General features: G+C 37.8%; 1 protein-coding gene across 1 annotated transcript in view; it reads right to left on the minus strand.

Annotated features, from left to right (window-relative positions):
- PHLDB2 (pleckstrin homology like domain family B member 2) overlaps nt 1-24645 on the minus strand; it is a gene marked incomplete at both ends in the record, with an annotated part of 57161 nt that overhangs the window by 9792 nt on the left and 22724 nt on the right. Inside the window, 7 exons of the mRNA XM_079549323.1 lie at nt 6437-6536; nt 7102-7242; nt 8912-9055; nt 12358-12447; nt 12674-12784; nt 13577-13732; nt 19695-19823. Of these exons, the coding sequence (XP_079405449.1) occupies nt 6437-6536; nt 7102-7242; nt 8912-9055; nt 12358-12447; nt 12674-12784; nt 13577-13732; nt 19695-19823 (871 nt within the window). The remainder of the gene's footprint in view (nt 1-6436; nt 6537-7101; nt 7243-8911; nt 9056-12357; nt 12448-12673; nt 12785-13576; nt 13733-19694; nt 19824-24645) is intronic.

The raw sequence follows: 24645 nt of genomic DNA on the forward strand, positions 1-24645 counted from the left end.
TTAATTGTTCTGTGATCAAGATACTATCGTGACTGAAGAAAGGCCCTTAAAAACAATTTTTTTCTAAGACAGACACAAACATACGCAGGTGAGTGCAGCTGACTTTTCAAGATACATTATTGTATGTATATTTAAAAAATGTAATACACACAAACTAGATGTAATCTTGAAAGTAAAGTAGCTGAATTCAGAATTAGCACCAATTAAGGTCTTAAAAAAACAAGAAACTCTTGATACTCAAAGGCTTTATCAGTTTTTGTTTGGCTGCTTATTGAATGTGTATTACTTTTTGTCTGCTTGGGGAACTTTGGTTTCTGATAACTGTGCTTTCAACTTTTAGTTTCAGCTGAAATAATACAAGCTACCTGTCACTTCATCAGTTACTAGCATGGGGGTACTTCCCTGGAATTTTGAAACTGCAGTGCAATCTATGGGATTAACACAGATTCCTAGAGCTCAGTGACTTGAAATAAAAGCATAAATGCAGTTCTGCAATATTTAAGTTCTTTACTCTTTAGTTTTTCTATGAAGTCATCCCTTTTAAAAACCCACCCATCTTGACCACAGAGAATTTCTTTTTTTCTTTTTTTTTACTACGTCTCCTTTATAAACATTTCTTCCAAATTATTTTTATCAAACTTGTCCATTGTCTTTGGTAAATAAAGCAGCATTATTTATACAGACTTATGGAAAGGTTTTTGAGCTTGTCTAATGAAGAGCAGAGTAGAAAGACAACTGTCGTCTTAACTGCTCACATTATTTTACACATTTTAAGGTTCGATTTATACGAATGCAACTTCACTGCCCACCTTTTCTTTGAATCCATGCAAGAATAGCACTTCTTCACAGTTTTGATGCTAAGAGTTTATAGTATTCTCTGCACAATTCTGACCAAAATGAGCTTGTGGCTGAGCTGGCGACTAAGAATGGCTGTTAGACTAAAGGAAAACCTCGTATTCAGGCAGGAAAACAGATTTAAGTAATACACAATCATGGAAGATGTATGGACAAACATCCAAATGCAGCAGTGTTCACATACTGATTTTTACTGGACACCATCAAGATGCTGCTTTTAGGCATTTTAGGAATGCTCTCCTGCCTTATTCTCTACATGAGTTTACTCTATGTCTGCTATGTTCTGGGACATGTTAGAGCAGGGAGAATTTCACTTCAGGGGCCGAAGAACCACAGCTCCACCTTAGAAAGGTTGTAATATTCTCCAAAGAGAAGTGTCATAAAAACATGACTAAAGCTGTGTAATTAAAGCATATTATTAAGGAAATGATGCCTACAAGCATTCCCGAGGCAGATCAGTTCTTTCCTCATTCGTCCACTGCACTTCCCTCCATGCACTACAAAGACTTTTTGCAGACAGTTTAGGCTGGTTTCCAATGAACTAATAGAATTGTACTTGCCATTTGGGAAACAATGCATTTCAGTTTAAGTTCAATTGCTCTGATTAGTAAAAAAGATGAAAAGGATACAAATACACCTCAGCACTCATAGATAATAGCATCACACAACACAGATGTTACTGATTTACATGTGCAGTTTGCTTTCCTCCCATTATTATGGCAAATGCTGCTGTTATTGCAGATACACAATTACCTTTCACACTCGAACCTTTGGAATGACTAATTGCTCCTGTGAAATGGTTTTCAATTATTCACGATGGAAAAAGAGAAAGAATAAATTACTGAAAGAAACTGCATTCAAATGAATGTTTTTTTTACTAAGCTTTTGCAAATGTTAGTTTCATGGTTTATATAAATAGTTTATATATAAACAAGCCCATCTTAAAGGTACAGAGCAACATATCGCTTTTACGCTTTCCCTAAAGGAAAGTCAACTTTCTAGGAAGATAAAGAACCTGTTTTTAAGTAAAACATTAGTCAGTTAAATTTATGCAATCATGCAAATGTAACTAAACACTGCAAGGCATGTCTCCATACAGCACAGGGATTTGGCTGCAAAACGGCATGTGTTTCCAGAAATGATGCAGAATGCAATGCCCTCATTTGCTCCTCGTGCCCTAGGGAACGGGCAGCTCACGGCTTGGGATGAGCTCTGTACTGCCCCCCAGATGCCTCAGTCTCATTTCCACCCTCATTCACACATCACACGTGCAAAATCAATTTTTTAGAGAATTAACTGCTCAGGTGTCTACTCACACAACATGCAATTAAAAAAATTTAACTTCCTTTAGGAGCCACTAACGGTTACTCACAAGCCACTACTGCAAGTCTAAGCTAATACAGGAACTAAAAAAAATGTTTCCTGTTGTACAAGTTTGCATTCCCTATATTAAAATAGTAAGCTTAATGCTCTTAATAACCATGCTGTTCAGCAAAATATTACAGATATCCATCCAAATATCCAAAGCCATATCATAAAAAAAAAAAAATTGTTAGTACTTGTCACATCATTCCAAAAATAACCCAAATACACCACTACAAAAAATTCATGGAGAGTTCAGAACTACAAGCAAAAGCTGTTATTAACAGCAACACTGTCAAAGTATGATAAAAAACAGTACTTCATAAAATAAAGGCCCAGGCATAACATTTTATTTCCATTCTTCTTCTTTTTTAAGAACTGACATTAACATGTCAAAATATACTTTTTTTGTATGGAAGCATGCCAAAGTAGGAAACTCAAGTCTTCCTTGCCATTGTCACCTAGAGATCTGCAAAGAATTTCAGATTTTCTGCTCTACTTGTTTGGCTATGAGCAAAGAAGCAAAAAATTAGGCCTGCGCCAAGCTGCAGCTCTGCAGACATTAGCACTACTCAGAATTTTTGTTGTGACAGTCTGTTTGACACTAAAAAAGAAAGAATTTTTGAAGAACCATCATTATTTAACAATGATGGCAAAAATTTCCAAAACTACTTGACAGTGCGGACGCAATCAGTACTTTTGCCAAATGACAATAGTTGCAGCCAGAGAAAGGGATGCTTTCATACCTTTTCTAGCTTTTCCTGAAAAAAGAGCAAAAAGAAAAAGACTACTTTGAAAAGCTCACAGTTTGTCTTTAAATATAGATATTGCCCTCTGTCTACTCTTTTTTGGTAGAACCTAAGAAGCATACGAATAACCATTTTGCTGGTACCCAACATGTGTCTCAGCACTGTGCCCAGATTCCTGCCCAGATAGAAAGATGAAGGGTAGATTTAGTCTAGATATTAGGAATAAATTCTTTACTGTGGGGGTGGTGAGACACTGGAACAGGCTGCCCAGTGAGACTGTGGATGCCCCTCCCTGAAAGCATTCCAAGCCAGGCTGGATGGGACTTCGAGAAACCTCGTCTAGTGGGACGTGTCCCTGCCTATAGCTGTAGGGTTGGAACTAGCTGATCTTAAGGGTCCCTTTAAACCCAAACCATTCCGTAATTCTGATCATGTTTATTTCAGAAATAAATAAATAAATAAACAAATAAACAAACAAATAAATGAAAATTCCTGCTGAGTTTCCATGGGTTCTGGTCTTCAACTTATTCACAGGCATTACTTGTTCCTGCGCAAAGAAAATCACGTTCAAACTTGAGTACCTCTTCTTCATTTCTTGACTTCATTTTTAACTTTGAATTACTAATCACAAACTTTTATATTCACTTCTTGGACAGGAGTAATAAAAATTGGAGAAAGCCAGGCAGAGAGAATTCATACCATTATTAATTTGGTAACTCTCCCGTAACACCTGTGACTAGCTGAGCTGCCCACTTCCTCCAGGAAATGCTGAATACACTTTCTCCAAATTTTATACAAACTCACTAAAATGCCCATCCTTGAAGGCGACTCAAGGCTTTTCAGACTTGAGAAATGTGATGAGCTGCTACCAGCCCTTCGGGAGCTCATTAGCCTTCTTTCACAGTGGTTCTTAACACCGCTGAAAAGGCAATGAATGATTAGTGGACTAGGTGACAGGTGACAGGACATGAGGAATTGGTCTCAGGTTGCTTCAGAGGAGATTGAGGAGGTTTAGTATATTTGGAATAATTCCTTCAGGGAGAGGGAATGGGCTGCCAGGGAAGTGGTGGAGACCTCATATCTGGAGATATTTAAGACACGTATTTGTGGCACTGAGAGACATGGATTAGTGATATTGGACTCAGTGGGTCAGGTGGATGATTAGACTCGATGACCTTGAAGGTATTCTCCATTCTAGATGATTCTATGGCTGCATTACAGCCCATAGACTAGGGCATGACCAGCCGCCTGGCTGAGTTCTGCACTATAACGGGATACATAGGAACTTGGAGAAAGAGCAGTACAGAAACTTCTGTGATACACTGCTGACACAAAGCAGCTTTCTGCAACCCAGAACCACTGTGCTTTAAGGACTAGAGAATGCAATTACACTCTTCAAGTGCTTCTGACACAAGTAAACTTTGTTGTTGAGTGCAAAGAGAATAGAATTGTAGAATGGCTTGGGTTGAAAGGGACCCCAGGCATCAAGTTCCAATCCTCCTGCCACAGGCATGGTTGCCAGCTGCTAGATCAAGCACTAGATCAGAATGCCCAGGCCTTAGACACCTCCATGGATGGGGCATCCACAGCCTCTCTGGACAGTCTGTTTTAGCACCTCACCATTCTCTCAGTAAAAAACTTCCCCATGAATATGTCCTTGTATTCCTGTACTCTTTGTGTTTCGATGGTCTCTCTTATTCTGCAAATCTGAGTTCAAATAAAGCACCTGACAGCAACATAATTTCTCTCTCACAAAGCCCACGTGTCAGAATAAGCTGTTAAGAACCATCCTCTTGCCCAGTATGAATCAATCACCAAAGGTTCTCTTTGTAATTCAATATTTCCATTCAAACTGTTGAATCATTTAAAGAATAATGATCATCTTCCAGTATGGAAGGCAGTACAGCACACATACTGCTCCTGGCATATGACAAGCACTGTTAAGTGCCTTAACCGATACATCTCACTCTATCCTGCCTCACTTTTTTGTCAATCCATAATTCAGCTTTGGTTTGGAAAGTTTCTTTCTTTTTCACTCTAAAGATAAAAAATCTGCCTACGCTCTTAGGCTAATTTTTTAACTGTCTCTTGACAGAAATGGAAAAAAACAACGTAATAACCATTTAAAAAACTTTCATTACGTTTTATAATTGTGTTTTAGGCCAAACATCATCTTTTGCAATCATTTTCTAGAAATAGTCCCAATATAACATACAGTTTTTTGCCATCAGAATTTAGTCAAGCAGTTCTTATTTATTTTCAAACTGAAATAAAGGGTTTTCAGAACAAGAGCATAATGATGAGTCTCAATGTATTTTCAGGCTACTCCACCCAGGCAAATGCATTGTATCACAAAAGCTTTCCAAGCTGGGTATGAAGCTCCTTTTGTATTGCATCTGAAATATATCAAGCTACATTAGCCACCACAGCAGGTTTGTGGAGGGACTGTTGCACAAATAAAGCTCAAAAGGAACAGATCTCAACTGGAGCAGATCTATGAAGCGAATGTAGTAAGTCATGATCTCTCCTCAGCAAGTTTGTTCCTTACATGCACTTAGAACTCCAGTGTGGATAGCTGCCTTCAGTTGTGCTTTTTTACTTTTACCACCTGCTAGCTCTGACAACTCCTATAAAGACAGGATGGATGCCGTTTCAGCTCCATCTTAGTCAGCACTAGGTAAGGCCTTCTTACACTAATGTTGTAATGATGCAGACACCAGAAAGAAAAGAAACTGACAGATGGAACTGAGGAGCAATTCCTTTTGAAGATGGGACAGTTACCAATAATGCATTTTGTTAAAGCAAAAAATTAAGTGCATCAATTCTAATAGACAAACAGCAGACACAGAATTTCACAGTTTAAGAGACCACATCTCAAAGATTAAGTACTTTTTGCATTCAGAACTGTCACGTTCCTATTACAAATATGCAACTACCTATGCAAGGTAAACATCTTTCTTATGTTGTAGCCCAAATATTTAAGAGAGGTTACAATACTGCAGCTATACATGCACCAAGTCATGATGTTGAATGACTGTCTAGGGAATTACTCTATCCAGGAAAAAATATATGCCAGTGAAAAATGTTTTTTGTTTTGAAATTGCAAAATGAAAAGATTTAAACTAACTAAATAGGACAACGTGTAATATTTTTAATAAATTGTCCCCAAATGAGTCAAGTTAGCCAGTTAACTCAATGTGTATCCTTTTATTTTCTGCTGAGTATATTTGATGATCATATCCTTCAAATCTGTATAGGTGACTATGCCACAATCTTAACATCTTATTTTGGCTAAGTCTGTAAATGACATTGAGAGCTTATGTTCTTCAACAAGGAGCAATTTTTCTTATTTTACAGCCCCACTGATTACAGTAATATCAATTTCACATTTATTTTCTGAAAACAAAACAAAACAAAAAAAACCCCAAAAAACAAATGCTGGCTTTAACAGAAACTAATCAAAGTCTTACCTTTGTGCATCCTTCTTGATTCTGACTCTTTGGTCATGGTTGCCAGGCAGTGAGGAAGTACACTGCCACAGCTGTTGCTCTGTCCTAATGGTAAATGTCCCTGCAGGAAATTTATAAGTATGTGCTTAAAACATTTGTTTTAATTAGCAACTAAGGTTAAAATAAGTTGCTTTGTCCTTAGTATCATTGTCATCTCAAATGAGTCAGCCATTAATATTTTAGTTTTAAACAATCTCTAATTAAACAAAAATGTTTGCCAGTTATTATCTCCCCCTTGCTTTTGTTTTTTTTATTTACCATGTCACAAGTTAGGAGTATTCCAACTTTGCACATAATCTTTACTGGCTAGAGGTTGAAAGGAAAGCAGCTTGCTGAGTCTCTACAAGCAATTCAAGCTAACCTGCAAGTAAAGTTCTTGACATATATTGATCGTAAATATGTGATGACTATTATATCACCACATTTCCAGATGTGAATATAAAGGCTGGAAGCATGGAAGGTTTCATGCTTTTTCCCATGTTAACAAATGCAGATTTCTTTCACAGCCAACGTCAAACATGAATTTGAGGGATTATATGATGCTGCAGTGCTATTCAACCTTACCTCTAACATAGCATGCTTTTTATATAAAATTGGAAGGCTATTAATAGCATGCAGCTACGTACTTTAGATGTAATGCTTCGTCCAAGAGTAGAACTATTGAAGTGTGGTGACACAGTTGGAGTTGTTTTCTTGCGAGGCAAAGTATCACTCATGTACATGCATTCCCTGTGCTGTTTCTTTCGCTCTTCCAGATTTCTGAAATGCTTCAAATGTAATTTGTTGAACAGTTTTGACATAAGGAATTGACCTACTTGCTCAGTTATGCTCTATATGGAATATACTTAAGGCAATAGTATGAGATTTCACTGAAAAGAATGAAATACCTCCTGATTCACAGTGTTACATAGGATTTATATAAATATCACAACAAAAAAGCATGCTGGTTAAGAAAATACACTAAATTCATGTGCACTTTTTGTATACATGTCCCTGTATCTAATTATTTTTTTTTTTTAGATTTTTTTTTTTAACTCAAGTCTAGTGTACAACTAGAATCCAATTAAAAGAGGAAAAACATTTATTTACAAGTTATTCTAATGAACCGGCAGCTTAAAAACAATACAGCTTTTGAAAGGCATTGTTTGAATGTATAACAAAAGTTAATTTTAGGATTTCAAATGAAGCCAGTGGTATATTACTGTTGCAACTCTTCTGACAATTACAATGGCTCCTAAACATTCATATTTGCCTCTGGATGATTCATAGAAAGGAGATTTTTTTAATCATTACCATTCTATAACCCATTGTATTCATTTTTAAATGAGCAGTGCTTTTAAGTTTAACATTCAGAAAACATCACAAACTTATGATCTATCACATCATTTTAAAAACTTTCCATGTAGATCAACTTCACGGCCACCATATCAATAACAAAAAAATCCCAACTTATCAGCTTTGAGTCTGTTACCTGCTGTTGCCTGCGGTGTTTCTTAGCTGGCAGAGGAGGAGGTGTATCAGATAAAGGAATAGGATCTACATGAGTAGCCATGACCTCAGGCCAATGGACTGATGGAAGTTGAGCAATAGAGCGAGGAGAAAGAGAGTGAGGAAACACAAATCCAGAACAGAGAGGTGATCTTAGCTTTATAGAAAAAAGAGAAATTACACACAGAGTTTTCTTTTTGGAATTGCTCAAAAGACACGGCACATACAAGCTGCAGTTTTAGCACTGTGTTTGTGGATCATTTAGCAGAAAAGATTTGTTGCATTGGAAATCTTAAGCACAGCTATCTTTCAGAAGCAGCACATAAATACCAAATTTTTAAACTAGCTGCTGCCTCCTCACCACACAAAGGTAGGTGTGTTTACAGTCATAAGATGAATTCATTCTATAAAAAGTGGATTTATTAAAAATGCTGTAATTATTACAAAGGCAAACAGAGCACAAAGAAAGTGAAAAAGGAAAAGTAAACTATAGACACAGACTGGACAGACTCTGGAATAGCTAACATAAGTAGAAGTTACCCATCTCCCTCAAATATCCAAGATATACTTTCTTCTGTTACAGGAAGAAAAACATACAAAAGGAACACCTAAGCACCACTGAATGAGTAATAACTGAACGTGTTCACAGATCATATCTCCACAGGTGCATTACATTATAGTGTTTGACAGGCAAGGATTGTCACTTATTGCTGCTTGTGTCATAATTGTTTAGGTTTTTTGGCCTTTGAAGTCTCACCTACAACATCAACTGGACCATTACTCCAGCTTTACTATTAAGCCATTATCTGATTTGGTAACTGGCAGATGAGAGCTTGCCTTAGGGTCAGTTTGTTACATGTTGAATTACAAAAAAAAAAAGAAGGGAAAAAAAAAAAAGGCAGCAATGAAAGAACAATGCAAACAAAGGGAAATGTCTCTCAAACAAACCTCTTTATTTTGTGGCTGGCACGTCAGCACAGCCGTGGAAGGCTCAGTGGTACCTGCGTCAGCATCTGTGGGGGGCTGAGTGGAAGGGGATATATTCGTGGAATTGCCATACAGCTCACTAATTTCACTTACACTGATATAGCCCTAAAAGGAGGAATTCAGAAGTTAAAAGGAGCAAAAGCAAAAAGACGTGCAAGAGTATTAATGTATCCAGTACGATGAAAGTTAGTTCAGAGTGATACAGCCAAATATTTGTTACCATTGAAATACTTAATCATAAATAAAACAAAATCATCACTGGGCTTCTCAAATGTTGAATACTTGGATTCTGAAAATTGTTCTCCATTTAATTCCAAATACATGCATATGATCAAAAGGCAAATATACATTAAGTGAACAGAAGCCTTCGGTAAAATGTAATCACCCTTCATGTAGCTCTCTCTTGGGATAACAAATGCAGAGTCTGATTTATTTCTTAACTACTTGGCTAGTTTAAGTGAACCAAATGACTAACAGAACTGAGAAGAACTAAGATAAAGATATGCTGTTGTTGTTCCCTACATTACTCTGACAAAACACCTTTCCTTTGCACTGTCTGGAAGTCACTTCTAAGTTCTTGACGTTACCAGGAAACTGATACAGTAGGTGTTGTCACTGTTTGCCCAACAGTCTTTTCAAATTGCCTCTCAAATAGCAATCACACAAGAGGTGACAGACTGAGAAAAGACTCAGACACTGGAGCATGCTTCTGCCTGAAAAGAACATTCATGCAGGCAGATTTTAGATATAATGGCAGAACACAATTACTGCAGGTGTTCTGGTGCTAACTGAATAAATCTTATCTAACAAATACAGTATGGCTTCTAATCCATGGCACATAGGATACCAGCTTGCAAAACAATGAATTGCCCTAACTTTAAATAATAAGAATGGTCAAGTGAAAGAAGAGTCACTGTTGAACCAATATCACAAAAATATGATGGAAGTACGCTTATGTTTAAACCAAGATGGTAAGCTGCTTTTAAATGAGAAAGTATCCAAGGCTCTTTGTTTCTTTGATTGCACCAACATACTGACATGTCAATACGTTTGTATACTTTGGCAACTGAATAAAATAAAACACAGATAGCTATAGTATTTCTTCTTCTTAAAAATGCATACATTTTGCAATGATCACAGAAGGCAGACTGAAAAAAATAAGAGCTCTCTTACCTATCAGCATAATTTTAAATATATTGTATCAGTTATTTTCAAGCAGATATACAATAGTGGATAATTAACATACCATGAAACAACACTCAAGACACAGGAGTTAAACATCAATTCACATACCACTTGATCAAATATTAAATGAGGAGACCGGGTTTTCCTCTCTAAATATGTGCCCATATAACAGTAAAAGAGAATCCAGTATGAATAAATATAAATCCTGCTTAACCATATTGTAGCAGCAGTGTATTAATCACCAAAACTTGGCAAGTCTATGAATGTAATATTATGTTCATTTTTATAGACAATAAAAGCACTTTCACTGTTATATGAAAAAAATATATTCATTTCACACTCACAACACAAGTGGAGATTCTCCATGGCGCTAAGTGAGTAAAAAGAGAAGCAAACAAATGACTTCATGATGTGTTAGCTCAGGCCTTATTACATTAGGTTAAAGAAATGGCTTCAAGCCAGACTAGAGATCCAACTCATTTTACGAATACTGAACGTTCAAACAGCATTGATTTTTTTCCTCACTTAAGTACTAGGGTAAGTGCTCTGCCTTATCTTTGGGAGAGAGTTACAAATGCATGCTTTGCTGAGGAGGGCATAGGAAATACAAGACCACAGACTAAGTTCTCAACTGATGTATGAGCAATTGCATGGTGAAATTAACTGCCGGGTGCAGAGAATCTGTTTAAGCCTGTGTCCCATTTGGTGCTTTATTTTTAAAGATGTTGGAAACAGTTGGAAAAATGTTGAGTTGAAGTGAGACAAATTATCATGTCTGAAAAGGAAAGACATTTCTTACAGAAGAGAAAGCCTGTGGGGACACTGAGCATAAAACAGATCATTTGCACTGTTCCTTTTCTCATTTACCTTACAGTAAGTCCTAATTGATTTCACTGTGGTGAACACAATCACACTGCTTAATTATCCATTTCAACGAAAGGTGCATCAGGTTCACTTAATGTAGTTGCATTCTGAAACATCTGTGATTAAACAAATCATTACATGGGTATGAAGATAAAATCAGAGACAGCACCCACTTTCTAATGATAAATGAAAGGAACCATCACAAATGAACAAAAAGGAAAGGCCTGGAGTTGCCAGATGTCCTGGTGAGAGGCGAGATGTCCAGATTAGAGTGCAGCCTTGGACACTAAGTCCAAGCCGTGTTGCTACATGGCTTGCAGCGAGAAAGAATGCTTGATCCCGCTGGCATGTTCTGCAGCCCATCCTGGTTCACCAGGAGCTTTGGGGCCAATTAATCAAAATCACATCACCCGAACTTCAAGAGCCCAACTTCCCACAGTGACACCTACATCATTACATGAGCAAACTGTGCTCAGGAGTCATCCAGCAAGTCCAGTCAGACCTCTTAATCAGAAGTTAATGAAGCAGTCATAGATACCTAACAGCATGTTTTAAATGCTATTTCTTCTGCTTTCCCATTTATAACTTCATATTAATATGCAATTTTCAGATCCATTAAGTCAAGCCAAGAGGATAAACATGGGTGCTTAAAGATAATACTGCACATCCTGACCAACTTTTTGTAATGAGCTGTGGCTTACCTTACATTGACCTTATTCACAGTTCTTGAGAAGCTTAATGTGGTATCCTCAAAGCTACGAAGCCTTGACAGGTGCAGGTAAGCTCTGAGACTCACCCAAACTAACTCAAATATTCAGCAAAAACTTACTCTAACTATTCACCACCTTTAAATAAATAACTTAATAAATACATTAAGACCACAATAGCGTGAAGTCTTTAATTCAATGTTGTTTTTTTTTTAAAGATCAAAACGCTTATCATGTATTTTTGAAGAGCCTTAAAATAGAAGTGAGTATAGTGAGAAAACCTGTGATAAAATTGAGAGCACAAACATAAAGACTATAATGTATTGGTGCTTGAGCATTTATCCCCGGACCTCATTTTTCTTCATTTCAATGAAGTTTAATTGTCCATTTTGAGAAACTTAGACACTTCACATACACACAAAAATGTCCATTTTTCCAGGACAAGAGTTTAAATTGAGACCAAACAAATCTGGGAAAATGTCAGAGCAGTTATTTTTGTTCTGCTATGCATTTGGACTTCCACAAATAGCTTTACAAATTAATTTCATCATATCCAATAAAACCGTATAAATAGGACTTCACTAAATCCTTTTGCATGAAGAGTTATTAAAAGTTACTTGTGGTAAAGTAATAGGCAGTTAAACTGTTTACCTCTTTTAGACTATTGGGACTGACAGGAAATCCTTTTCCTCCAGAAAGTGCAGAATACTTCTTTTCCAGATTACAGAGATTCTCTTTTTCCTGTTAATAACAAAAATAAAGTTTTGTATTAAATACCAATAGCAATGCAATGAAAATAAATGCGGAGGGGCAGCGCTGAGCTCTGCTCTGTGTGACAGCGACAGGGCCAGAGGGAATGGCATGGAGCTGTGTCAGAAGGAGCAGAGTTTTCTCAGATTCTGTGTTCTTTTATTATATGAAATGCTCTTTCACTATGCATTAAAAATACCTGAAAGACAATACTTACCCTCTGCAGCATCATTATTAGGTTATTTTTCTCTTTTACAAAATGATCTTGCTCTCTTTGTGCTTGTTGGACAATATGATTAGCTTGTTTTTTGAGAGCAGAAATCTTTTCCTAATAGGAAAAAAAATATATGTATCACCTTTTATATATTTCATTTTCAAAGCACAAGACAGCCAACTGCAAGGATAATATTCATAATACCTCATTCATTCATAAGAAATGTATATGAAGTATTAGGAAAAGAAGCTACAAAACAGCTCATTCCTTCTCTGAAGGAGAAGAATTAAACAAGATTTAGACAGCAAAGATAATTTCTTCAAGATACAAAACAAAAGAACAACAGCATATATTCTTAGATAACATGGTGACTAATGTCTCTGTACTAAAAGTAAATGGCTTGGAAATGGAACTTCCGATCTATGAAAAATTCATACTTAATTAGTTCAAATAGGATCTTTACAATTGATTTTAAGAATTACAATTTTTTCTTAATTCAGTGTCCTATTATGATTTAATAATTTTAAATCCTATTATATCATTTAATATCAATCATCAACAAAAAATAACTGCAGTTTTGTCCACAGAAAATGAACTACCTTGCTTAATAATGAGAGAACAATACTTTAGTACCTTTTGTTCAAAATTTAAGGGTTTCGTTTTCATATTTTCATGCAAATATGCAAAGAAGGCATTGAATGTTATCAATTTATTTCCTTTTTGAGAAGCGCCTGATTCAGTATGTGTTACAACATCAGCAGGGGACATCAGTTTAGCCCTGCTGCAAAACCTTTCTCAAAGAGAAAAATTTTGTGTTATTTCTTGCAACTACAACTTGACATCTGTATTTCATCTCCTTTACACACAGCAACAGCGAACAAATGGATTGAGTATTAGTGCTCTTACCTTTCTACTGACAATGCTACGCTGATACTCAGCTACTTCACGCAGGAGCTGTTGTGTCAGATTTTCTTTCTCTTCATCTAACCTGCTTTCATGTTCAAGCTGCTGGAATTCCAAATCTTCAAAGTGTTTGCTTTCTATGTCCAATAGATCAGCGTCCTTAAGCCAAAAAAAAGAAGAAAAAAAAAAAAGAAAAAAGAAAAAAGTGACATTTCATTCATTGACAACAGAGTAAACAGACTTACGTATAGGAAAAATATCACAGATGCACTGTTTTAGACTGTATCTCAGGCAACAGGTTCAGAAGCTCAATACTTTTAATTACCTACTGTCATAAGAGAACAAATAGGGCTAATTGCTATTTTAATGAAGCTCTCTCCATTACTCCTAGTGTCCCCCCACTGAAAATGACAGCTGTATTGTAAATGAGTTGTCTTTCAATGTTTACAGCAGGATGGAGCCTCTGTAGCACGGTAGCCTAGCTGCCATGCAACCAAAATGCAAATCAATTCCTTGAGGTTGCCACATGCCAAACTGATCCCAGCATCTGCTCATCAACCAAAAAAAAAACCAAAAAAAACCAACCCAGGAAGTATCATCCAAGTTGATGAACTTGAGAACTGCATGCTGAACTAACTAAGCATGGCAATACACATTCAAACGAAGGAGCCTGGACACCACTTAGAATTTTCTCAAGTCTAGCCCAAGCCCTCCTACTGTTTTTTAGTAACAGACATACAAATAAGAGGAAAAACAAAGTGTAGCAGTATCCTACGTACACTGCCATCCTATGAGCAGTACTGTCCAGCTACACTGGTTGTGCAGCCAGTGGGTGAATGAGAACCACTGAATTGCAGCAGACAATCTCTCCCTATACAAAAACACAAATAAGAGCTGTCCTCACACACACAGACGCTAGTCAGTAGGTGTATTGCTTCACAAACGGCATCAAACCAATTGCATGCATTCCAATGGATGAATGCCAGATTTCTTTAAGAGGCTGAATGCTGCAAGAGACCCAAAAAATAAGAACGAATTTGCCTTTCACTTACAGAGGATGAGACAAAACTTTCACTGCTTTTCAGCACAAGAACTGAGTAACAATCTTTCTTGCGAAATATCTGTGTATTCATAACATAAATCCCTGCTTCCAGATTTCTGAAGAAAAAAGAATTTTTAATAACCACAGTATCATTAAATATTAAAGCTCTCTAAAATAGAGACATTGTACATAATTTGATACAGGTTTTCATATATAACCTGTAACAATTCTTACTGTAGAAAATTGCAAGCTTAGTTCTTTTCTCATTTCAACCTAAGGCAAAGAATAGTGAGTGACTGATGATGTGCACAGAAGTCTTCACAAAGGCTTTTAAAAACCAGCTTTCAATTCATCAGGCAAGATGCAAAAGCTCATGAATTCAAAAAACTGTATAAAATATCAACATATTCTCATTATTTTCCAAAGATGTGCTTTTCACTTGAAGTAGATAACAGAGAGATCCAAAGTAAAGACATGGGCTACAAATGACAAGAAAGCAGTTACTTCCAGTACAGAATCACCTCATTCACACCTGCCATCCACCTTCAGTTTTTAAAATAAATGGAAGGGCCTGGATGAGGTATGAAAATCAGGAAGTTCAGGCTACTTGGTAACAAATGAATTGTTACTTGGACAGAAGATGAGACAGATTCCAGAGAAGGCAACTGACAGCCAGAAGGCTGCATAGGATTTTAGAACAATTGTTCTCATTGTAGGTAATGATTTCCTGAGCGAAGAGGAGAGTACCTCCACTCCTGCCCCTTTTACTACAACAAACTTACATTAAAATATTGTAACTTAAAAAACTCTTAAGAAACCACAAACATGATGTTTCTATATTGGACTTTGAAATCACAGACTTCTCCAGCATTACTACTACTTGTCCTGGCAATGGACAAAATTCAGTGGCAGAGTACCAAGTCCTTCCATCCAGAGGCCCCCAAAATCTGTAAAAATTAGATTTTTCTCTGAATAGTTACTTATTTCTTAGCAACCGACATTGTATTTTCAGATCCTTGCAGGAATCTAGGCATCTAGTCTCATCCTCCATTTATGCATAATAAATACATATAAGTGCATAAATGCATTATGGAAATAAGTTTTACATAAGCCATCAGAAAGATTACTGCTTTCCCTGACTGCCTTCTAGAAACCCTCAGGTTTCATCAGGCTTTAATGAAGTGTTCCCCCTGTCCAGCACAAAAGGTGCATGTCTGTGACAGGCACTGGGAAGCAACCCACCAGTCAATAGTCTACACAGATCTTGTTAACTGCCTGCTTCCCATCTCAGCCCAAACTCCAGATCCACACCATGGTCAGATGCTACAAGGAAATACGCTTCTGGCAATAGAATACCACAACATACGGTCCCTCAAGTTTAAGTATTTAATTCTATACTCCCTATTCCTGGGGGAGATTTTTTTTTCTATTTTGGATAGAATGCTTATGAAAAAGTCCTAACTTTTCTCACCCTTGATATCACAATACTGTGCACTTCAGTGCAGTGAAAACTTCAGTGAAAACTTCTACTACTTCAAGCACAGCAGCCTCAGCTAACTCCCACTACAACTGGCATAGAATAATATGCAACAGAAACAATTTTGCATCAAACTGCACCCCACATTTCAAGTTTTGTCCCACTCTCAAATCCAAAATTGATATTAAGCCAGCCTGAGTGAAAAAAACAAACAAACAAACCCCAAAACAAAACAAAACAAAAAAATCAAAGAATCATGGAATACCTTGAGTTGGAAGGGACCCATAAGGATCAAGTCCAATTCCTGATATATATAACAAAACAGATTTCTAGAAGCCTCTTGGTAGTCAATAGTGGAAAAGGATTTACTACCATCCCATAACTATAAGATTGCAATTTCTCCTGAATTAACACGTCAAGTAAGTCACTCACTCTGAAAGTAATATCTTTCCATAGAAATTACAACTGATACAAAGTGTACAAGAACACTATTTGACAGAGCAAACTCTTGGCTACAAAACACTATTTTTCAACAGAATCTCCACAATTATGCATTTTTGCTAGATCATCTTTTTTTTTTTTGCTAGATCATTTTTTCAGATCAATAAGAGACTGCACAACATGCTAGAAAAAGTCTGCACAAGCAGAGGTGACTCGTTTCACAGCTGCTGTGATGGTGACCTTGCCAGGAAAATGATACCCATGTTACATCTTTGATTGGCCCAAACAGATGGAAGTCAGAAGGCACCAAATTCAGACTACATGGTGCGTGTGGTAGGACAGTCCAGCCAAGACTGGTGATGCACTCCACAGTCTTCCATTTGGGGCGTGATGTTATCATGTTGCAGGAGAAAGGCTGTCTTCTCAAGTCTGAGTCTGCAAGTTCAAGCCTTCAGCTTAGCCAGCACTACAAAGTAGCTGTCAAAGTTGATGGTTTGCCCAGGTTCCAGGAAATCCAGAAGTATCCAGAAGACTGAAAAGCTGTGCGGAGTAAAAGTATCTGGGGGTATTAGTCAACAGATGGCAGAACATTAGTCAGTTGTGTGTCAAGATGGCCATGAAGGCTAATGGCATCTTGGCTCGTATCAGAAATAGTGTTGCCAGCAGGAGCAGGGAGGTGATCATCTCTCTGTACTTGGTACTGGTGAGGCCACCTTGAGTACTATGTTCAGTTTTGGGCCCCTCAGTACAAGACACTGAGGCCCTAGAGAAAGTGTCCAGAGAAAGGCAGCAAAGTTGATGAAGGGTCTGGAGCACAAGTCTTATAGGGAGTGGCTGAGGGAACTGGGATTGTTTGGTCTGGAGGAGACTCGGGAAGAGACTTTATTGTTCTCTAAAACTCCCTGAAAGGAGGTTGTGGTGAAGTGGTGGTTGATCTCTTCTCCCAGGCAACAGCAACAGGACAAGACAGAATGGCTTTGAGTTGCGTCAGTGGAGGGTTAGGTTGGATATCAGGAAAAACTCTTCTCTGAGAGAATGGTGAGGCATTGGAACAAGCTGCCCAGGGAAAAGAGCAGAAGTGGCACTTAAGGACATTGTTTAGTGGGCATGGTGGTGACTAAATGTTGGACTAGGTGATCTAGTAGTCTTTTCTAACCTTAATGATTCCATGATTCTTATCACAAAAAGACAGTGCACATCATTTTACCTACTGAGGGCTTCATCTTGAACTTTTTCATATGCCACAACTTCACCGGCTGCCAACTTGACTCCTACTCATAGTGATAACACCAGATCTCATCTTCTCATCACCAGTAATGATGTAATCCAGGAAACTGTCACATTCAGCCTTGTATTCGTTCAGTAGGTCCTGACAAGCTCATACACACCTCTTTCTGTTCCTGTGTGAGCATTTAAAGTTATTTCCAATATTCCAGTGTTGCTACCATTTCCAACATATTGAAGCCCATATTCAATTCCATACATAGTTCCTGGGTTGTAATCTGCCAATTCAAGCAGATGAACTGATAAAGATGCTGTTCATTTTGTATGTGACAGCTGTGCATGGACATCTGGAACATGGCTTGTCATTCACACTACTGTTGCCACTGCTGAAACACACCACCCACTGCCTCACTGTGCTACACCCACTTTTGGTCTCCAGAAGCACTAAGCAAGTGCAGATGAACATCAATGGGTGCAATTTTTTCCACACTGAGGAATTCAGTGACATACCTTTCTTCACCCACATTTCCCAGTCAGGTGCTGTTTTGTCAGAGTGCCCCTCTGCTGCCATCTGCTGCACAGCAACAACATGAGAGGGAGTATTTATGGGAAGGTTCAACTTCTGCTATACCACCAACATCCATCTCTGACATCATGGGCCAATATAATAAAAGAGGAAGCATTACTTTCTGAGCAGCTCTCATAAATGACTGCACAGGAAAGGATTTCCTTTAAAACTTATGAGTTACTCTCTAAGGTTTCTTTTTCATTTGCTTTTTTTTTGTTTTTTTTTTTTGTTTTTAAACATAACATTAAAAAATCCTTATATGTCTCAAAGGCAGTAAAACATCTTAGTTACTACAGAAGAATTTAAACTTGTGTTTTCTGAAGTTGGACTTCTTTACTTCAGGCTCCTTGAAAAACAAAACAAAATTCTACAAATAAAACAATCTTATTATTATTTTTTTTTTTTTAAGAGTTGAGAATATTTTCTATAAAACAAAAGATTTTTTATGGTCACTGCTATGAAAAATCTTATTACTGATACAAAAGTGCTCAGCTCAGAAAAGAAAAATAAAAAACAAAAGTTTCACTTTCAGACGTTATCTTGAACTCACAATATTGAAGCTTTGGATTGAAGCTCCCCCTGTTATATATATATGTATATATATAATTATAAATATAAATATATATATATACACCAACTATATATGCTGCATAATCTATTTAATATTGACACTCGAATCTTCCACAGAAAATAAATGTACCTTAATTGACAATACTGTAGCTTTTTCTGTTGCAAATATAATAAAGCCAAGTTGCAAGTAGACCATACAAAGATTAAAAGAAAAAAAATAACAACAAATGTGAAACTGATGAAAATGTAGGAAAAATAAAACCACTAAAATAAGTGATATAATCTTCACAATGATAAATTCAAAGCGCAGTTTGGCCCAACAGCTAACTTATGTACTGAAGAAAGGATGTTATCCATGGTGTGAGACAGCAATTTAGAGCAACGCAAAGGAAGAGTACATAACACAAAATTAAACAATATTGCTAGTAAAGCGTTAAAATGGTTCATCTTGCTAGCCAATGTTCAATATCATCTGGGTGAGCAGAATAAACGAGCAATGCTCTATTACCCATCTAAACATCACCATTCCAAGACTCCATGCAATCCAGCAGGCTTCAGGTGCTAATTACAGGTAAGTAGCCCAAAGCTTTAGAAACATTCAACATGGAATGCTTTCTAATCCACCCATTTGCACTCTATTTGGTTGCCACTATTCAAAATATTTATTGCAAGCATTCTACAAAAAGGAAACTCTGGCGCAAATATCTTCAGGCAACTCATAGGATACCTGAAGCGGAATATGTTAGACTTAACTCTAAAATCAACAACAAAAAAGTTAATCTTGAAACTCGCTACTGACCCTCTTCAGCTGCTGCTGTAACTGTTCCCTCATGGACTCAGGGCAATTATCAAGCTGCGTCTTCTGCTCGGAGTAAAGCTCCTGAAGCCTCTCTAGTTTTTCCCTCTCAGCATCAAGTTTTAATTTTTCCTGAAGCATGAACCAGAAAATAAACAGAATTACCTTCAAACTGAAGCAGTTGTTAGTGATTACGACAGTGTGTGGCAAAAACTTAACGAACAGTTGAAGCATGTAGGTCAATGACAGAAATTGCTTGTTAGTTGAAATACAATCATGGGATGCAAAATGATAGAAACAAAACATTAATAATTTTAGTAGGGTAATTAATTCTTTCCCTCATCACTGCACTTTGTCCCCACATGTGGATGATGCCTTAATGCCCGCTGTTCAAATGCTTGTCTCACCTAATGAAAAAAAAAACGGAAATGATATCCATGTTAGTCAGGTAACACATGAAGGAGAGAGAAAGCAGCAGCTTTTAGAAAGCAAAATGGATGGAAAATGATTGTACTCTAGCAGTGAGCAGAAAATGGCTTTTCCCAAGAAAATGAATCACATGTTTGCGTGCTTCTGGACAGATAAGTACCTTTAGCAAGCAGTGAAAACATAGAATGAGACAGAGCTTTATAAAGAAATAACTCTGGGACAGGAAATCCTGTCGCAACAGAAACACCAAATGATTTAACAAATAAATTCATTTGCTTCAGGATACAGGAACTGTAACCATTTCTTGGAATCAAAGGTGACGCTCTGTCTTCCTGGTCTCTTGTAACTAGCTCAGCTTTATTCTTGTTCCACTAGAGCAGCAGCACTCAACATACTGCTTATTACTGTCAAAAGCCTCTACCCTTTCAACCTTCAATCAAAGGCTACTTGTTTTGTGTGCAGCACTACTTTCAAGACTGATTGCAAATCACTTCAAATCACCTTGTAGATTATTTGTCTATGGACTCAGACTCAGGAACCCATAAATTGGAGTTTAGAGAATTCTTTCAGTGTCTTTTACTTGCATGTACCCTGGCCAGCACAGCAGGTACATTTTCTTCAAGAGAGTAATTATTAACTTGAAAAAACAAATTGCCTGATATGCCAGAAAAACTGAAGGTATCAGTAAGTCTCTGGAGACCACTCTCTAAGAGTCTCCAAGAGTCTCACTGGTACAGCTCCCTTTATCTACTTTTTGTTTTGTAGCTATGCATCTCTTCTCAGTTGGTTTTTCTAACTCTCTCCAATACTCTACAGCTCAGAATCAGCCCAAGCATTCCAGCTGCTTCTTCTGGATGCTCCAAGAACAGTTCAAGTCTGCCACAGCATCCACTCACTTCCCTCTTTCAGTCCCAACCATTATTAAAGTCAAACATGTGTCTCAGCAGGTGCAACATGCTCAGCTTTGCAGCACCCTTATGACACACGCAAAAGAAAATTACTTTTGTATGTAGAACTTGCCATTTCAAACTGTGAAATGGGCCTTCTCCAAAATCTCCCCTTTGTTGACAAAGTTGTCAAACTCTCCCACACAGTGCACAACAACAAATTCACAATAGCTCCCTGTTTTCTTTACAGTTGTATCTCTAAATATGAGTGGGATCATTGGCTGGGATTTCTTTTCCCTAGTATTTAAAAATAACATGAGGAAAGAAATATTCTCATTCAATTTCAAGGTGAATCAAATTTCCAGTTCTGCTGTTTCCATTTACACGTGCAGTTTCTCAGCACACATACTTAGATGAACAAAGTAGTGAACACAACAGTTGGTTGGTATTTGTTCTTAAGCTTGTAAAAGTGAGCAACTGGGCTGGCATATTCAATTACCTGCACTTAACCTTGACTACTTTCTGTCTTGCAGCAGCATAAGCAAGGCTCAGAAACACAGAGGATGAAATGTGCAAGGGGCAACATGAGGGAAAAGCACGCAACTCTTGAGATGTCACCTCCAGACCTCTGTCGCTATGGAACCACATTTGCTGAATCATCCTTCCTTCACTGCATAAGGAATCTTGAATGAATCAGTAGTTCCCCTCCTCACAAACCTTGCTGTTCAACCTACAGTCTGCCAAATTGCTAGGCAAGTATAAAGAGGAAGATGGAAACAAATCTAAAGCTGCAAGGACTTCTGTGACCTTGTATACAGTACTGCTCATCTGAGGCTATTAATAGCTCCCTACATGTCTATGTGCTGCAAGAAGCACACTCACTCGTTAAGAACCAAATCAAACTTCGTGTGTGAAGAGACATCATCAGCAAGAATAAAACTCACTGAGAATCATGCCAGAGATACTATTACTTCCTCAAGAAACTAGGAATGTATTCCTTTGAGATTGAAAGCGATCCTCATTTGTCCTATATATAGAATAGGAAGTGCTCACATCCCACCAAACTGTCTCCCTCCAAATTGTGCAGTCTTACAGGAAATATCACTTTCAGCAGTGAGAGGCACTACACGTTTTGCAGCTGTGAAGTTCAGTTCATCAACATCTCTAATTTTGCATTGGTAAAGATAATTCAATTCACAAAAGTAGTTTAATAAATAAATGAACAATCAGACTGTTCTTTTCATTCAGACTCCGGATCCAGGTGAGCTTCTTTAGGAGGAAAATGATCAAGGACTGTAAGCTGAGTGCAGGACACAGGTGAGGCAGACCACTGGGTACCATGTGCTCAAGACTAGCCAGGGCACAGCTGTGAATAGAGCCCACATGCTTAAGCTGCACATCCTCACCTCAGCCACACAGACTTGTGCTCATTAGACATTTTCCTGCAGACAACTGCCTCTCATCCCCAGTGCCCACCTCAGAGCCACACTATCCATAGTCTGAATTGTTGCCACTCTCTTTCTACAGAAGAGAAATAGAGCTCAGTAAAACACAGCACTTGGTCTTAGCTAGCTACCCAGCCCATGCTATGTGCTGCCTCCTCTTACAGGTTACGTGAACTTGGGATCAACCAAGACAGACAACAGGAGTGACTGGTGTTTTGATGATGTTGGGGCACAGCTTGGATCAGTTTTGAAAGGTATCTGAATACCATGAAGGACAGCAGCAGAAAGAAGTGAGCTGTAATGTTGTCATCCCGTTGGTTTAGTGCTTGTGGTACTAATAGGAATGGGAGGGTGGTTGGACTAGATGATCTTGCAGGTCGTTTCCAACCTTGTGTGTGATTCTGATTCTGTTTGATTCTGTTTAAAAGCAGACGAGATGGTAGCAAAGCACCCATGCTATGAACACAGAGGTTATAGAGGTCACAAAAGGAATTTATAGCTAGCAGAACTGATTTTACGGGCAAAATGGAGAGAACAAAGAACATATATTCAGCACACATAAAACATATCACTAATAACCATAGAATCACAGAACCATTAAGGGTGGAAAAGACCACTAAGATCATTTAGCCCAACTGCCAACCTATTGCCACCACGCTCACTAACCCATGTTCCTCAGTGCCTCACCTACACAGTTTTCGAGCAGCCCCAATGATGGTGACTCCACCACCTACATGGGCAGCCTGTGCCAATGCCTCATCACTTTTTCAGAAGAGAAATCTTTTTTTTTAATACCCAATCTGAACCTCCCTAGGTGCAACTTAAGGCCATTACCTCCATTTACCTGGGATAAGAGGTGATTAGATTAAAGACCATCATAGCTTCTGTAAGAATGGGAACAAAAGAAGGAAAAGAGAGATTAATTGCTTATGTGTTATCTCCTGCAGTTAAGGATGCCCTATGTCTGATCAACACTGCTACTAGCTCACCATGAAATGGACAGGCTGGGTGAACAGGGGTCATTCTACAGCCTGAAAGAAAGATGAACTGTAAAGAAATCCCCTTCCATTCAGCAGGCTTTCCTAGTCAAAATTCTCCCTCTAAAGCACTCCAGGATTATCCTCATTTCAACTCACCTGCAACTCATCATGTTGAAAGGTAGCAAGGTCTTATTACCCACATCAAGCTTCACATGCACGATCTGTCTCTCAGTATGGAGCAGGCTAGTCTCACAGCTCTCACAGGTTTCTCAGAGTAAGGAGAAACGTATGTAGCTGTTTGTTCCGAACAGCATCTCCATTTCATTTCCATGTTCTCACCTCCAGTCAAATTTCCTTCTTTTACACTCCAAAAGAACATTCCACCCTACTTCCCCAAGACTACAGAAAACAGAAGGACTGCATATGCTAGAAGTGTAGGAGGAAAACAGACAAGAGAAATAATTCCTTTACGATTGGATGTAGTGTCAAATTACAAAGTTTTTCAATTCACTAGAACATTTTCAGGAAGAAGCAAGAAAATTAAACATTATCAACTCACTGATAAAACTGGTCTTCTACACTGATAAAACTGATAAAACCTTGCTGTGAATTAAGAAAATAGTCTACTCCCTAACAAGCTAGGAAACATTATATGTGCTGAAAGAAGCAAATGTTGGAGGAAGTATTAAATCTGAACTCTTACAAAACTGAACCCATTTCCAGCACAGTGGCTGGATTAAAAAATAAAAATAAAAATCAGACCACACATATGTCTCATTAAAAAAAATACTGTTGAAATTAAGCAGATTCTCCTGTGAACATGCACACACTCCTCTTTATTTTCAGACAACTCTTTACTGCACTCTTTGGCCTCTTTCAGGAGAGAAAGAAAAAGCTTGTCATGATTTGGTCTCTAAATCTCTATGGATTCCATGAAGGAAACCATTAAAGGACCAAAAAAAAAAAAAAGTATGCCAGGCCTATGAAAAGGAGCATAATGTGATAGAAGAAGGTATTTCACAATAGTTATTGTTACTGTACAAGAAGTAACTAGTACAAGAAGGATGCGGAACTCTTGGAGCAGGTTCAGAGGAGGGCTACTAAGATGATCAGAAGGCTGGAGCACCTCTCCTATGAGGAAAGGTTGAGGGAACTGGGCTTGTTTAGCTTGGAAAAGAGAAGATTCCGGGGAGACCTCATTGTGGCCTTCCAA

This window comes from Tetrao urogallus, assembly GCF_951394365.1.
Source record: "Tetrao urogallus genome assembly, chromosome: 1".
NCBI lineage: Eukaryota > Metazoa > Chordata > Aves > Galliformes > Phasianidae > Tetrao > Tetrao urogallus.